A 14,169-nucleotide genomic window follows, 5' to 3' on the forward strand; every position below is an offset into this window, starting at 1 on the left:
CCATTGCCCCTTGTCCTGTCACTACATGCCCTTGTAAAAAGTCCCCTCTCCAGCTTTCCTGTAGGCCTCAATCTCTTTCCCTTGTATTATTCTATTCAGATTTTGGGAATCATGATAGTTTAAAACACGGCAAAAATTTTTTTGTTAGCATTGTGTAAGGGATGGGAATTTCATCTTCCATCTAACTTGAATATGAAGTAGTGCACGAGGCACACTTTTAGCTGATTTTAAAATGCTGCTGGTCCTTGGGAGTTACTCCATTATAACAACTAAGGGGATGGTACAGTGATTTTGAAAAAACGTCTTGGACTGTCTGGATTTTTTAAGCTTTCTAGCTGTTTTGCACTGACAGGATAGAACGAAGATTTCATATTGTATTGCAAATGCTTGGATGGTGCTAGCTAGAAAGCCTCTTCTGCAGAGTACGTACTAAAAGCCAAAGAAGACCTGCAACATTTTTATGACACAATGTCGTGGTTTTAGGCTGATCCAGCAACTAAAACTCACACAGTCTCTCCTTCTCCAATAAAGTAGAGAGGAGAGAAAAAAAAACAAAAGGACTGAGGGTTGAGGCAAGAACAGAGGGAGCACCCACCAACCATGGTCCTGGGCAAAACAGGCAGCGCTTTTCTCAAAGCAAAACAGTTTATTAATGATTACTTAGAAGGACAAAGGGAAATAAAAACCGATTACTTGAGAGGACAGAAAGAAACAAAACCAGATCTTAAAACCGACACCTTCTCCCCCCCCCCACCTTCCTTTTCCTCCCGGCTCTACCTCCTCCCCCCAGCAGCACAGGGGGCAGGGACTGGGGGAGTGCAGGTCAGTTCATTCCGTGCTGTTACTGCTGCTTCTTTCTTAAAGGAGAAGGAGTCCTTACACCCTTTTCCCCTGCTCCAATGGATCCCCTACCCACGAGGAAAAATCCACAAATTTCTCCAACGTGAGTCCAGCCCACTGGAAACAATCCTTCCCCACAGATTGCTCCGGTGTGGGCTATACCACAGTCTCGGGTACTTAGGGAGCTGTAGCCACTCGCTCCGGCGTGGGTCGTCACGAAGACTCCAGATGCCTCTCTGCCTTGTCGTGCCCCCAACACGACCATCCTCGGGCTCAGGCATCTTCTCCCCACGGGCTGCGAGTGGGTCGCTGCTCCACCGAGGCCGTCCTGGTTGCAGGGGGGCAGCCTGCTATCTCACCATCAGCCGCAGGGGAAACTCGGCTCCGGCACACCTCCTCCCGCTCCATCCTCACTGACCTGCTGTCGATGCAGCTGTTTCTCTCAGATCTCAGTCCTCTCCAGGTGAACTCAGCCCAGTGGGCACCCTGGGAGTGGGGTGCCCCCGAGTTCCCCAGCTGGCTCCGCCGCCGCCATTCTCCGTGGGCGGCGCCGGCCCGACGCAGGCAGCTGCCCGGCCGGGAGCCAGGGAGCGGGGGCAGTGCCCTCCTCCCTTCTCTGGTCGATCCTGGGCGAAGCACCTTTTCCGGTTCCCTTGTCCTGACTTAAATAGGGCAATTCGCAGAGGCGCCCTATTGGCTCAACCCCGAGGGGGATGGCAGTCTGATCCGGTGGCCAGAACTAAGCCTAACCCGGATCCAAAACCGGGGAGGTCACAGGGAGCAAAATCCCTCTCCTGCCACCAGAACCACCCCCCCCTCCACATCAAACCATGACATTCCACCCCTCGCCTCTGCGAATTCCATATTTAGGCACAACTTTAGTTACAGAAAGAGAACACAGAGTTACAGAAAAAGAACACAGTATCAACAACAACATCGAAGAAGAAGAAGAACACACATTTTACAAACAATCCACCCCTTGTCCCTTCACCAGTCACAACAATCAAAGTTTCCCAAGGTCCTTCTGTTTTTCAGCACTGTGAAGTCCATGTTTTGCCCGTTACCTCTCCCAGTCACTATTCTTATCTCAAATTCCTCGAGCCCCACGTTGGGCGCCAAAAAGGACTGTCGTGGTTTTAGGCTGATCCAGCAACTAAAACTCACACAGTCTCTCCTTCTCCAATAAAGTAGAGAGGAGAGAAAAAAAAACAAAAGGACTGAGGGTTGAGGCAAGAACAGAGGGAGCACCCACCAACCATGGTCCTGGGCAAAACAGGCAGCGCTTTTCTCAAAGCAAAACAGTTTATTAATGATTACTTAGAAGGACAAAGGGAAATAAAAACCGATTACTTGAGAGGACAGAAAGAAACAAAACCAGATCTTAAAACCGACACCTTCCCCCCCCCCCCACCTTCCTTTTCCTCCCGGCTCTACCTCCTCCCCCCAGCAGCACAGGGGGCAGGGACTGGGGGAGTGCAGGTCAGTTCATTCCGTGCTGTTACTGCTGCTTCTTTCTTAAAGGAGAAGGAGTCCTTACACCCTTTTCCCCTGCTCCAATGGATCCCCTACCCACGAGGAAAAATCCACAAATTTCTCCAACGTGAGTCCAGCCCACTGGAAACAATCCTTCCCCACAGATTGCTCCGGTGTGGGCTATACCACAGTCTCGGGTACTTAGGGAGCTGTAGCCACTCGCTCCGGCGTGGGTCGTCACGAAGACTCCAGATGCCTCTCTGCCTTGTCGTGCCCCCAACACGACCATCCTCGGGCTCAGGCATCTTCTCCCCACGGGCTGCGAGTGGGTCGCTGCTCCACCGAGGCCGTCCTGGTTGCAGGGGGGCAGCCTGCTATCTCACCATCAGCCGCAGGGGAAACTCGGCTCCGGCACACCTCCTCCCGCTCCATCCTCACTGACCTGCTGTCGATGCAGCTGTTTCTCTCAGATCTCAGTCCTCTCCAGGTGAACTCAGCCCAGTGGGCACCCTGGGAGTGGGGTGCCCCCGAGTTCCCCAGCTGGCTCCGCCGCCGCCATTCTCCGTGGGCGGCGCCGGCCCGACGCAGGCAGCTGCCCGGCCGGGAGCCAGGGAGCGGGGGCAGTGCCCTCCTCCCTTCTCTGGTCGATCCTGGGCGAAGCACCTTTTCCGGTTCCCTTGTCCTGACTTAAATAGGGCAATTCGCAGAGGCGCCCTATTGGCTCAACCCCGAGGGGGATGGCAGTCTGATCCGGTGGCCAGAACTAAGCCTAACCCGGATCCAAAACCGGGGAGGTCACAGGGAGCAAAATCCCTCTCCTGCCACCAGAACCACCCCCCCCTCCACATCAAACCATGACACACAATAAAACTCCTTCTTGCTCTTAATTGGAGATGGGCTAAAGTGATTTTTTTTCTGGATGTATACCGTGACTATGGATGCTAACATAGCTCTGCTGAGCTAGTGTATCAAACCTTGTAACTGAGCTCAGCCTGTTGTGAGGTTTTTCTTTTTCTCCCTGGCAGCACCCCCGTTTTCAACAAAGCTGCAATGACCTCAGTGTTATGATGGGGTGGGGAGTGTAGGACGTGTATGGTTGTCTCATCTGACTGATTAATGGAAAAGCGTCCTGTTGCTCTGCCCTCAAGCTACAAAATCCATTAACCACCCTTTGGGGTGCCTGAAATTTATTCTGGCCATTACCATCAATTAGAAAGTTAATAGTGTGATGATTACTGGGCTGCAGTCCTAGCTGTTTGATTTACACCAGAATGGAGTGGAAATAGGAAGATGCAACGCTCAACCACTTTGTAAGCAAGAATTTGGCTTTTAAGGGTGTGATGATGTCAATATGCCCTATGTAAATATACGGCAAGAATCATTAGTCATTCTCAATTCTTCTAATTTAAAAGGTATCTTTTAACTTAAATGTAAGGAAGAACAACTTTAATATCCATCATAACTAAGCTGAGATTTTTTTTTTGTTAATGATGATAAGCCTTGAGTCAGGCTGGGCTTGTGGGAATGGCTTCATTCTGAGTTGCAATGTTGCTTGGTTGAGAATACTGATGAAGGAAGGGTGGAAATTTGCGTCCCAGGCTGCTTGTTTGTTTTGACAAATCAAGTCGAGTGAACAAGGAGATCTTCCAAACTGGTGGTCTTCCAATTGTAGTCCACTGATCCATAAAAATTTCACTAAGGTAGCAAGGAACAAGTCTGTTGCCAGTAAAATTCCATTCTTTTCTTCAGAGCTTGCTCCTTCATTGAAAATAAAGCTGTGATGGCAAATGGAAAAATACTGGAAAAACAGCACTGTGGACTTAAGGAAGGAGAAAATGCTTGGAGCGTACATACAGTCAGATCCACAATTATAACTAACATATCAGCTTTTGGTATATATTAATTAGCTCCCAAAAATTAGTGACCCTACTGGACTTACTGATCCTTTGCGCATGCATCCAGGCACCATGCCACAAAATGGCTCATAGAAAGAACAGGAGAGTTTGCACTAATGTTTCAGCCAGACCACCACTAGTGCCATCCTTTTGAGTCTTTCACTGGAATAGTTAAGTGGAGGTCTTGCTTTGATGGCTCTCCCTTTGTTTCTTGCTGTAGGCTTTCACCTAGCATTGGATTAGAATAGTTAAAGTGGTTATGATTGCTAGCCTCCCTACACTCTTCTTGACTTCTGCTGCTTCTGTCAGTGAGGGATTGGAGATGAGTCTTTCAGGCCACAGGAAGATAAGATGCTGGAAGGGAGACTTGAGGAGGAGAGCTCTGGAGAGTCATCTTCTCTGCTGCTCGAGCAATGGAGGTGAAAGCCACAGTTCCTTCTACTGCCATCTTACCTTGTCTTCAGGGGTAACAGCCAGTCTTGCTTTCTGGGGTCTGTTAGCCAGGCAAAATAGATGGTAAATTCACAGTTATTTTGTCATACAGGTAGTCCTCTGCCCTCGATGTTTCCTTTCCCAGAGCTAATCCTGCAAGTGGTCATTTAGCACAGCAGTGTTTGAAAGGAGCTCCAGAATGTAGCTGTGACCCCCAAAATGGGGTTGTCCACAGCAAAACCCTGGATTTACAGTCTATTCCTGCAAAACAGTATCTAGAAAATATTTTCAGGGCAGAGTCCAGTCAAATCACAGAGCATTATTTTTCGTGCAAAAGGTTAGGAATTGTACACTTGAAGGAAAAATCTTCATGTCTTGCATTCTGATAGTAAAAGTCCTAATTTCCTGGAAGCAGCTGCTTCTAAGCCAAGGGGAGTTAATAGTTGATGCTTCCCAGTCACACATTTACGGTGGCGCATCTCCATAGTCAATACTTTGGATTTACGTGAGAGTGCTATCAGGATCTCACCCCTAATCAGCAGCCAGAGGAGTGGGGAATCTGAATATGGATTTTATGAACTGTTAGAATTGTCTATTCTTAGCCTGCTAGCAGGAGAAACCATTGTATTGTGCAGTAAAAAATGGATTATTGGTCAAACAAGACAGGAAAGACATCTAAAATTAGAGAAGCAGTTAAGGGTGAGGGGGGAAGCATCATTCTCGTATAATCCACATTTGTTCTTTTTTTTTTCTGCTAAAGTATTGGGATCTTGCTCTTTGGGTATCCAACCTTTAAGCAGCAATTTCTCTGAAGCCTGAAGGTAAAAAAGCCCATCTCCACAATACAGTGGAATGTTACTTCTGCTGAAGAAGGCAGTGGCATCAGAAATTGGTATTAAAAAAAGCCCTTTAATGCCAGCTTGCAAGCACAAGATGCCTCTAGATTGTTAAACAGGAAAGTTTGATCTGAGTTATGCTGTCTCATGGCTAGTTCAGTAAGATGGGAAAATCTGAATAGATTTTATGCAATGGGATACACGTGTCACCAGAGTTGAAGCAGTTAGATATATCCACATTAGTGTTTTGGCTTTACCTCATTTTATTTTTGATTTTTTACTTTTGATGATATATGCCACAGACTCTCTCTTCTCTAGGTTTTCATTTCCAGTGAATTTACTAGGTGTCTCCAAGAAGCAGCTGGGTGAGCAACATGGATTAGTTTGTCCAAGGGTTGTTCACCATACACTGTATGGGTGTCACTGTCTCTGCAAAGAATACTATGCTTTAGCAGAATAGATGGGAACTGGGAACTTTAGCGGTTCAGAGGGACAGAGTTTGCATCATAGCAAGGACAGTGTGGATTAATCCAGGTGGAATAATTCTGATTTCAGGACAAGAATGCCTAAGCACAATTCTTCCAAGCCTTCAGGTGATTAAAAACACTTACAGAGGCCTCATACTCTGCTTGGGCAGTTGGAGAGCCTTCTAATTTTCCGTCAACTTTCAGTCTTGCCAGCCTGGTTGGCATTCATGTGCTACCCAGATTATTAGGAGAATTCTTCTTTTCCTTGTCCTTGCATTCAACGGTCGTAAGTCTTGTTGCTGCCTAACGCTGTGCGTTATGGTATTAGTTAAGTTTGCTTTTCTGTCTTGTTCAACTGAGAACACTTGCCTGTTTATCATAATTGACTGTTTCACCTCTCCTCTGACATAGATAGCAGTAAGAAATAACCTCACCTGGATTACACGGCTTCCCTTTATCCTATACAACCTGTCTTTTGTCCTGCTAGAAGATTCCCACCATTGTTATCCTAGGATTTCTGAAGCTATTGACCAAATTCTAATTAACCTTCACAGAAGGATTCAAAGCCTCAGACATGCTGAACTACTACTTGTTTTCCTAAAACTTTCCGAATTGCAAAGGGTTTTCCTCTCCTTGGCCTAGTGAAAGGTACAGAAAATGCGTCGTATGATGAAAGGTATGGCTTGCTGAAGCCGTAACGGCTGGATTGTCCTGAAACCCATGTGCGTGCTCAGCACAGCCCCAGATGATAGTAGGAGTGTGGATGGCTGTGAAATGGTGACCTATACCTACAGCTTCTATCAGCAGATGGAGTTTTATCCATGTGGCTACAGATTCTGGTAGGCCCTTTGTTAAACATATGTAAAGGGATGGATGGTCCTTACTTTGGATATGATAGACAGATGGACAGGTATTCTCAGCCTAGGTGGCTAACCTCAGTTACTAACTCTCAACTGAAATAGTGAAGGCAAGTTAGCAACACTTATTTTTCTTCAAACATTACTTTAAGAGAAAACAAACACTCATTTGAGTCACCTACAGGTAACATCTCCTGGCCCTCCCACCCTCACATTTCCTTTCTTTCTGATTTGGATAAGATTTTGCGTAACTATCTAATGCAATATGTAAACTCTGGATTGGATGATAAAATATGAGCTGCTTCTACTGCTTGTCACATCTTTAAATTATTTATAGCAATAATCAGCTGAGCTATATTAAGCTAAAAACTGCAAGAAATTTGAATGTGTATATTTCTGTTCATTTAGATTACTCCAAATAAAAGTTGATTAAAAAGAAGAAGAAAATTGAATTAATTTAACTGATTATGCAGAGAAATGTCAATTTCATAGTTTCCTATTGTTTATTTGTAATTTTTTTATCCCTTCTTGTTCCCCAAGTCTTTTTTATGGCGTCTTCAGGTGGGAAACTTTATTTTGCGATGAGAAAATCCTTTCCATAAGGGGAAAAAATACACCTTTCAGTAAACTAATAAAAAAATTCATACCTTTATTTTTAGTAAAAGCTGCAGTCACAACTCAAACTGAAAGCAAGACTTTTTCAAAAATGGAGGCCTAAATCTGATTTAAAATGCATATTTAAACTATATTTAATTTTCTCTTTCTTCCTTTTGACATTGATATTAAGGCTCTTTCCAATCCTTATTTACACACACAAAGCCCCGGAAAACTTATGCTGTCAGGATGGAGCGGGAAGTTGGTGGACCCTGAGGGGACTTGCATTTGGCTCTGTCACAGACTTGCTTCAAATGCAGGGTTAGATATCTAGTCTTTCCCTCTTTCCCCGACCTAGACAGTGAGAACAGTAATATCTGCCAGTCTGCTGAGGGCCTCATGAGAAATGTTTTTACTTAGGGAGTGAGGCATGTTGGTCCCTTGAGTTTTGAAATCTTTCTTTACCCTGGAGATGTCTTTAAAAGTTAATTTCAACCCGCTAGGGTAAATATGAAGTGGTTTAGTGCTGTGACATGTGCAGTGCCATTACAGTCATTTAGAGCAATGCTAACCAACTCTTTGGCATGTCACTGGTGTCAGGCCACTGAACACTGCCCTCCTGAACGAAACCCCTATGAAAGCAAAAAAAGCTCTCTGAACTAGCTTCACTTTAGCTTCATCCCTGCTTAAAGCAAATGAGCTGTAGCTAAATCAGCAGAGATTCAGTAATAAAGTGAGGAAGAGGAAGCCAGGGAAGGCATAAAGACATAGTATGGATGGTCCTAAGCTGCAGGGAGCCCTTTAGCAGAGGCAGTGTGTCAGGGACACGCATCAGTTCAGTTTTCAAAGGCCTGGGTTGCTCAGTGGGATACAGGGGCTTTAGATAAAAATCCTGTGTCCTGCCTTAAAAAGTCCACAGAAAAAATTCCCTAGACTTTCTAACGTGATAACCTGTGTGCTGGGGGGAAGGATCAATTGCCATTCAGTGTCAACTTGGGAGAGAAATTTGTACAAATGAGGGTGAGGTCTGCCTCTGCTGCATGGACACTTGTGTCCAAGGACACAGGATTCACTGTGTTTAAATCTGGTGACTACTCTTCAAAGCGGAGATGTAAAACTTCCCTCAAAATGCATCAGTCTCTATTGGCTAGGCAAGCAGTTCCCATTAGAAATGGGCAAGGCCTTGGGGAATTACTTATACAATGAGTTAGAAAGACAGCTGGTGGAGAAAACCATGCAGATGAAGCAAGGTAATTTGTAAAGCAAGAGTTATTTTCTATGAAAATAAAGAATGGGATTAAAAACTCCCAGCTCTTCCCTGAGAGAGAAGCTGAGATCAGACATTACTACTTTCTGGAAAAAAATACCAGGGTTATACATGAAGGAGTTAAATCAAAACAGGCATCAGACCAAAAGTGGCATCTATCAATGGCTTGTGAAAGGCTTAATAGGAAGAACATGTGAACTTAAACAGTTAGCTGTTGAAGAAGATTGTGACATTACTAGCTTTTGTGAAACATGGTGGCATGGCAAAAATCAATGGGAAACTTTAGTACTTGGCTATAAAACCATAAAGGAAAGAGTTTCAATTTAAGTGACGAGGGAATAGCACCTCAGCCAAGAAAAATCCCTGGAAAGAAAGAGCGTAAAAGTCAACATCTCTACAGAAGTTTACAAACAGGCTTAAAACATTACACACAGGAATACAAATATGCTCCAGAATTACCACCTCCAGTATTTTTCACATTCAGACATGAAAGATGGTTTTTTAATGTCTTTAATTATTCCTTTATTCAAAAACTTGTTGAGTGAAAGCCTTTTGTAAGTGCAGCCTGTGACTCCACAGTTCTGCCTTCTGTGATCTGAAAGTTTTCTATCCAAAAATCTGCTCGTGTAGAGATTAATATGATAGCAACTGGCAAATCTTGTGCTCAACTGGCCAGTCTCTTTGGAGGCAAACCAGGTGGCAAACATGGTTATGCGAGAGGTTTGGAACAGATGATCTAACAGTCATTGCTCTTTCTTGCTTAAAATACCTGGCTTCTGCCAGGGATGAATTCATGTGCAGGAGGAGAAACAGACTAGAGCCCATCTCTTCACACTGCTCCTGGTTCGGACAGGCCGCCCTGCTCTGCTGCTTCCTAACCACATTACAGATGCTTGTGGTCCTGCCTCCCAGGGCTGGCTGCCACTTGGACAGCAGTTAGAGCAGTGAATTAAACTGTGGAGGAAGGAGGGTGAGGACATGATACATAGACAGTTTTTTTCATGGTGGATGTGGCAGAAGCAGTCACGTTAATAGGTGAAAACCAGGTGGGAAAAGAGAGGGGAAAAAAATAAGTAAATGGTGTCAATAAAAGTGATTGCTTCTTTATGATGCATGTTATAACAAGAAACTTCATCTGTTAACATATGCCTTTTATGGGAAGAAAGCTGCACTCTAATAGGCAGGAGACACGATGTTACACAGCTTAAAGTCTGCAGGTAATGTTTTTCTTTTTTCCCATGGAGTGTTCCAGAAAGATCTTGTTGCAAAAGAAACCTTGACCAAACAATCAACTTGTTGATTCTTCATGTCTTTAGCAACTTATGTAAAATAAGTACAGACAACCTTAAATTTGTAACAAAGGAGAGTAAACAGCAACTTGCTAGGGAATTTATTTAATCTATATATTCAAACTGACAGTCCTCTGAATTTCAGTCTGTGCTGGTTAAGAAAGAAGAAAATTTCCATAGGGCTCATGTTACTGGTTGATTCAGAATGCCTATTATAATTGTGAAATATTGGTAGGAATGGATTGAGATATATTCATGACAGTAGGTGGACTAATGGAATTCAGTGACTTTATTTAAAATGTGCAGGAGTTTATTATAATACTGTAATAGAAGTGTCATTTACCTTGACGGGAGGAGAGGGAAAAGCCCTGCCAATGAATAATAATGAAGTTATTTAAATGTCAACTTTCTTTCAAATAGTTTGCAAGATACAAATTATTCTACATGTTTCTAGTTTTGTTTTAATTTGCTTAGGGAAGTCAGAGCCTCAGTCCCACTGTTTCGATGTTTTTTTTTTTTGTACTGTCAAATGAACTAGTAATAAGTAAATGTTTATCTTCTTGGGCATTTGCAGAAATCATTCTGCTGTACTGAAAAAAATGGAGGGTCTGGTTCTAAACAGCTACTGATAACATTTGGGATGGATTTAATAGAAACAATTACAACTGAAATGATAGGACAGGTATGAAGTTTAGAATTGACTCTAAATCTACAATGTCCTAACATATCTATTTTTTTTTTCCATATTTAGACTTGCACATGTATCAAATCTCTCTGCAGACCTTCCTTTTTCAAATTCATTTGGACTTAGCTTGTAACTGTACCAAGCCAAATCAAACCAAAATGAAACAATTTACACAGGGATTTAAATTAATTTGAAGCATGTATAAACACCCTCACCCCAAACAATTTGAGAAACCGTCACCACATGTGTGCCTACGCAAGAGCTAATAAAATAGGGCTTACTGTTCGCTCATTTACATATAGTTATTTCAGTAGCTGTGGCTTTTCAGCAGATGATTCAGAAGTTTTAGTTTCATTTTTGTGTTTTCAGCTCCACAGGTCCTGAGTTTAGTCCTTTCAGATGACTTCTCCATATATGTTTTCTTGCTCTGCGCATGTTACATAGAAGCACTGGAACTGAGTTCTCTCTGCAGAGCTTCTGAGAAGCAAGCTGACACACGAAGTGTGGACATGTTGGTTAATACATATCTGCTCCTCTTCAGATAGCTGGGATTGGATTTGTTGATCCTACACTGTCATTACTGCCTACACCCTGCTGAGGTCCATCTGTCTTTTGCAACGCTTCTAGGTTAGGCTGGCTTCCTGGATCACCAAAAGGCTGATCATTTTCAATGGGTTAGGAGTCTCATGCTGCTTTATTCACTCATTTAATAAGACAAATGAAGAGCTCATTATACAAGCTGCTAATCAATGCCTGCTTGTATACATATATACATGTGTGTATATATATACACACACATATAAAAAGGAATAAGATTAATGCAAGTTAATGATATCCCTGGGTTAGATCTCAACAGAGGCTTCACGTGTACAGTGTTTCATTCAATACAAGTATTTTGTTCCACTGCTCTGTGTGTGTGTATCTATGACCGTTTCTTTGTGTTAAAGCACTTCTAGGTGCCTATCTGCTGTTGTGTAATGCTTGCCTCCCTGTTGAGAGTAATTGTAAAGTGGTGTAAGAGAAACAACAACTTGTAACTGTCTTTGTAGAAGGACTGGCTATTGCTAGTTTAGATGATGAGAGTAACATCTAATAGTAGGTCCTTTGCTTGTGTATTTGTTCATCTGCAAACAATGTTTTTCTAAGCTTTCCAATCTTCTGATTGCTTTTATGGATGTTGATAGGAGCACACGCTTCCACCTGTATATGACATTACCTGTAAATAAAGCTATGTATGCAAAATAATTGCCTAGAAATTTGAAGTAAGAACTGGCTGGCAATTCTGACTAAGATTACCATTTGCAATAGGCCTTTGACATTTGTTTGCCTGTGTTGTGGCAGGGGTTCTGACTGCTTTTCTTTAACGATACCAAAGCAACTTTTATATGTCAGATTTTCTTTATTCCCGTCCCCTTTTGAAAGATTACATTTTGAAATCACAGTTACTGGTATAAAGAAGAGCTGCATTAGTTCATGAATATGTTTTTTCCTAACTCAGCAGGTCAGATTTAGTCCTTACATTCTTTTCATGTCTTTTTTGTCCAAATTTCACAAAGGATAGGTTTTGGTTTTTACACAGACCACAACAGAAATATTAATTTTTGAGAAGGCTGGGTGGTGAGGTGGACTGGGTAACGAAAGGAAACCAGCAGTTCTTGGCAGGACTGTGTTCAGCATCCTGTTGTAGCTCCCTTCACCTGAATGCTGGAACATCTTTTGAAATATTCAGTAACAGAAATAACTGTAGCAATATCCTCCTTCTCAGTCCACTGAGGAAACAGCTCAGTTAGTTTGTATGTGCTCCTGAGAGATACGACCTTATAAAGGGAAAAATCAATCAGTAGATGAGAATTTGACGTTAATGTTCTAACCAACAAAGGTCATGTATGCGCATAGGGGTGCCTATGTTTATTGAGAAGGGGGAAGGAAAAAGCTGTGGTCATAGACTATAGGTCAATTGTTATATGATCAGGACAGATACATGCAAATGCTTCAATAAAGTTCCTGAATAGAAAGACTCAATTTTAATGCAAATCCATGTTTAATGCAATTCATCTTCATAGGTAAAAACCCAAGCTGCTGCCTTCTTGTTTTATTCATGTACTGATTGCAAAATCTGAAATCCTAGAAGCTGTGGTATGAATGTAGGTGTGGAACCTGATCCAGAAATTTAACACTCTCCATGCACCACCAAAAAAACCCACACCAACAAATAACAAAAAAACAACCAAACAACAAAAATTGTGGACTTTTAGTGTCTTAAATAGCTTTGTGAATTTACCCATTGTTTCCTAGACAGGAGAGAACCTGGAAATAATGGGTGCCTAGGATTTACTTTAGAATGACTGGTTTTGGAGTGATTAGCAGAAGGGAAAATTCATGTTACTGCTTGCAAGTGAAGTTCTGTGTGAACCCATTTGTACATTTTAAAGGCGAGAATCAGATTTATTATCTGCAAGAATATGTTATATTTTTAAATGTGTCTGTTACGCAGATAAACGTTACTTTCCTGCGATTTGTGGATACCAATGGTACTGGTTTGGGTCGATTATCTAAATCCCATATTAAGGCTGTTAGAGATATTACCACATGATTCAGACACGTGTGAGCTGCATAATGAACAAAACCTCTGCTGATAATTGATCTTGGTTCCAGTCATGTTAAGAGTAGATGATACAGGAATCCTGCACAGTCTTGTTTGTTCACTTGTTTTGTTTTTCCCCAAGACATGTAGTCAGTGCCTCTATAGGCAGCTCTCATATCAGAAATATATTATTTTCTCTTCTAAATGGTGGCTCTTAAAGCAAGAATAAAGCACATGTGTCCATATTCTCTGCTAGTTCATATGAAACAAACCCATATTAATTGTAAGTATAATCCTCACGTTATTAGATTTTGAAAAGGACGTCAATGTTTTTCGTAGAAAACTGAACTCCAATTTCACTGAACAATCAGCTGGAGCAGCTACTTTGGAATATGCTGAGAAAAGACTCTTATCTTAACAAAATTAGTCTAAGCTTGGAGTATACCATGAATTGATAACTTCATTCTCCTGCTGTCTGCTATTTGGCATTTCTGACAATCGTTATCATCTTCTGCATGCAGAATTTGGCATTTCTTATTGTAGATGTTTATTTTTAATGCTTTGGGAAGATACTAGTTTAATTTTTCCTAATCTAATTTAAATGCAAATTATAAGCACTCACATGATGCTGTGTGTATATAATTAAGTATCATTATATCCTACATGAATCATTCAAAAAGCTCTAGAGAGCCATTCTGCTATGTAAAGCATGACTTATATTGAAAAGCCGCCAAGTGACTTGTAGTTTTGTGATTAAGTGTTTGTACTTATGAAATCTCTTTGAATTGTAGGTCAACAGATTATGGGACAACGTATGAGAAACTGAATGATAAAGTTGGCCTGAAGACTATTTTGAGCTACTTGTATGTTTGTCCAACAAACAAACGTAAGGTAAGTGATAACATGGTTGGCTCATTTTGACTTTATGATGCAATTTCTGTTCTGGTGAT

At 42.2% G+C, this 14,169-nt stretch overlaps 1 protein-coding gene across 1 annotated transcript in view; it reads left to right on the plus strand.

The window, feature by feature from the left end:
• Window positions 1-14,169, plus strand: part of SORCS1 (sortilin related VPS10 domain containing receptor 1) — a 302,649-nt gene that overhangs the window by 119,991 nt on the left and 168,489 nt on the right. The window contains exon 3 of the mRNA XM_086616954.1: window positions 14,011-14,110. Coding sequence (XP_086473080.1) covers window positions 14,011-14,110 — 100 coding nt within the window. The remainder of the gene's footprint in view (window positions 1-14,010; window positions 14,111-14,169) is intronic.

The sequence above is a fragment of the Tauraco erythrolophus genome, chromosome 9 (assembly GCF_009769465.1).
Source record: "Tauraco erythrolophus isolate bTauEry1 chromosome 9, bTauEry1.pri, whole genome shotgun sequence".
NCBI classification, from domain to species: Eukaryota; Metazoa; Chordata; class Aves; order Musophagiformes; family Musophagidae; genus Tauraco; species Tauraco erythrolophus.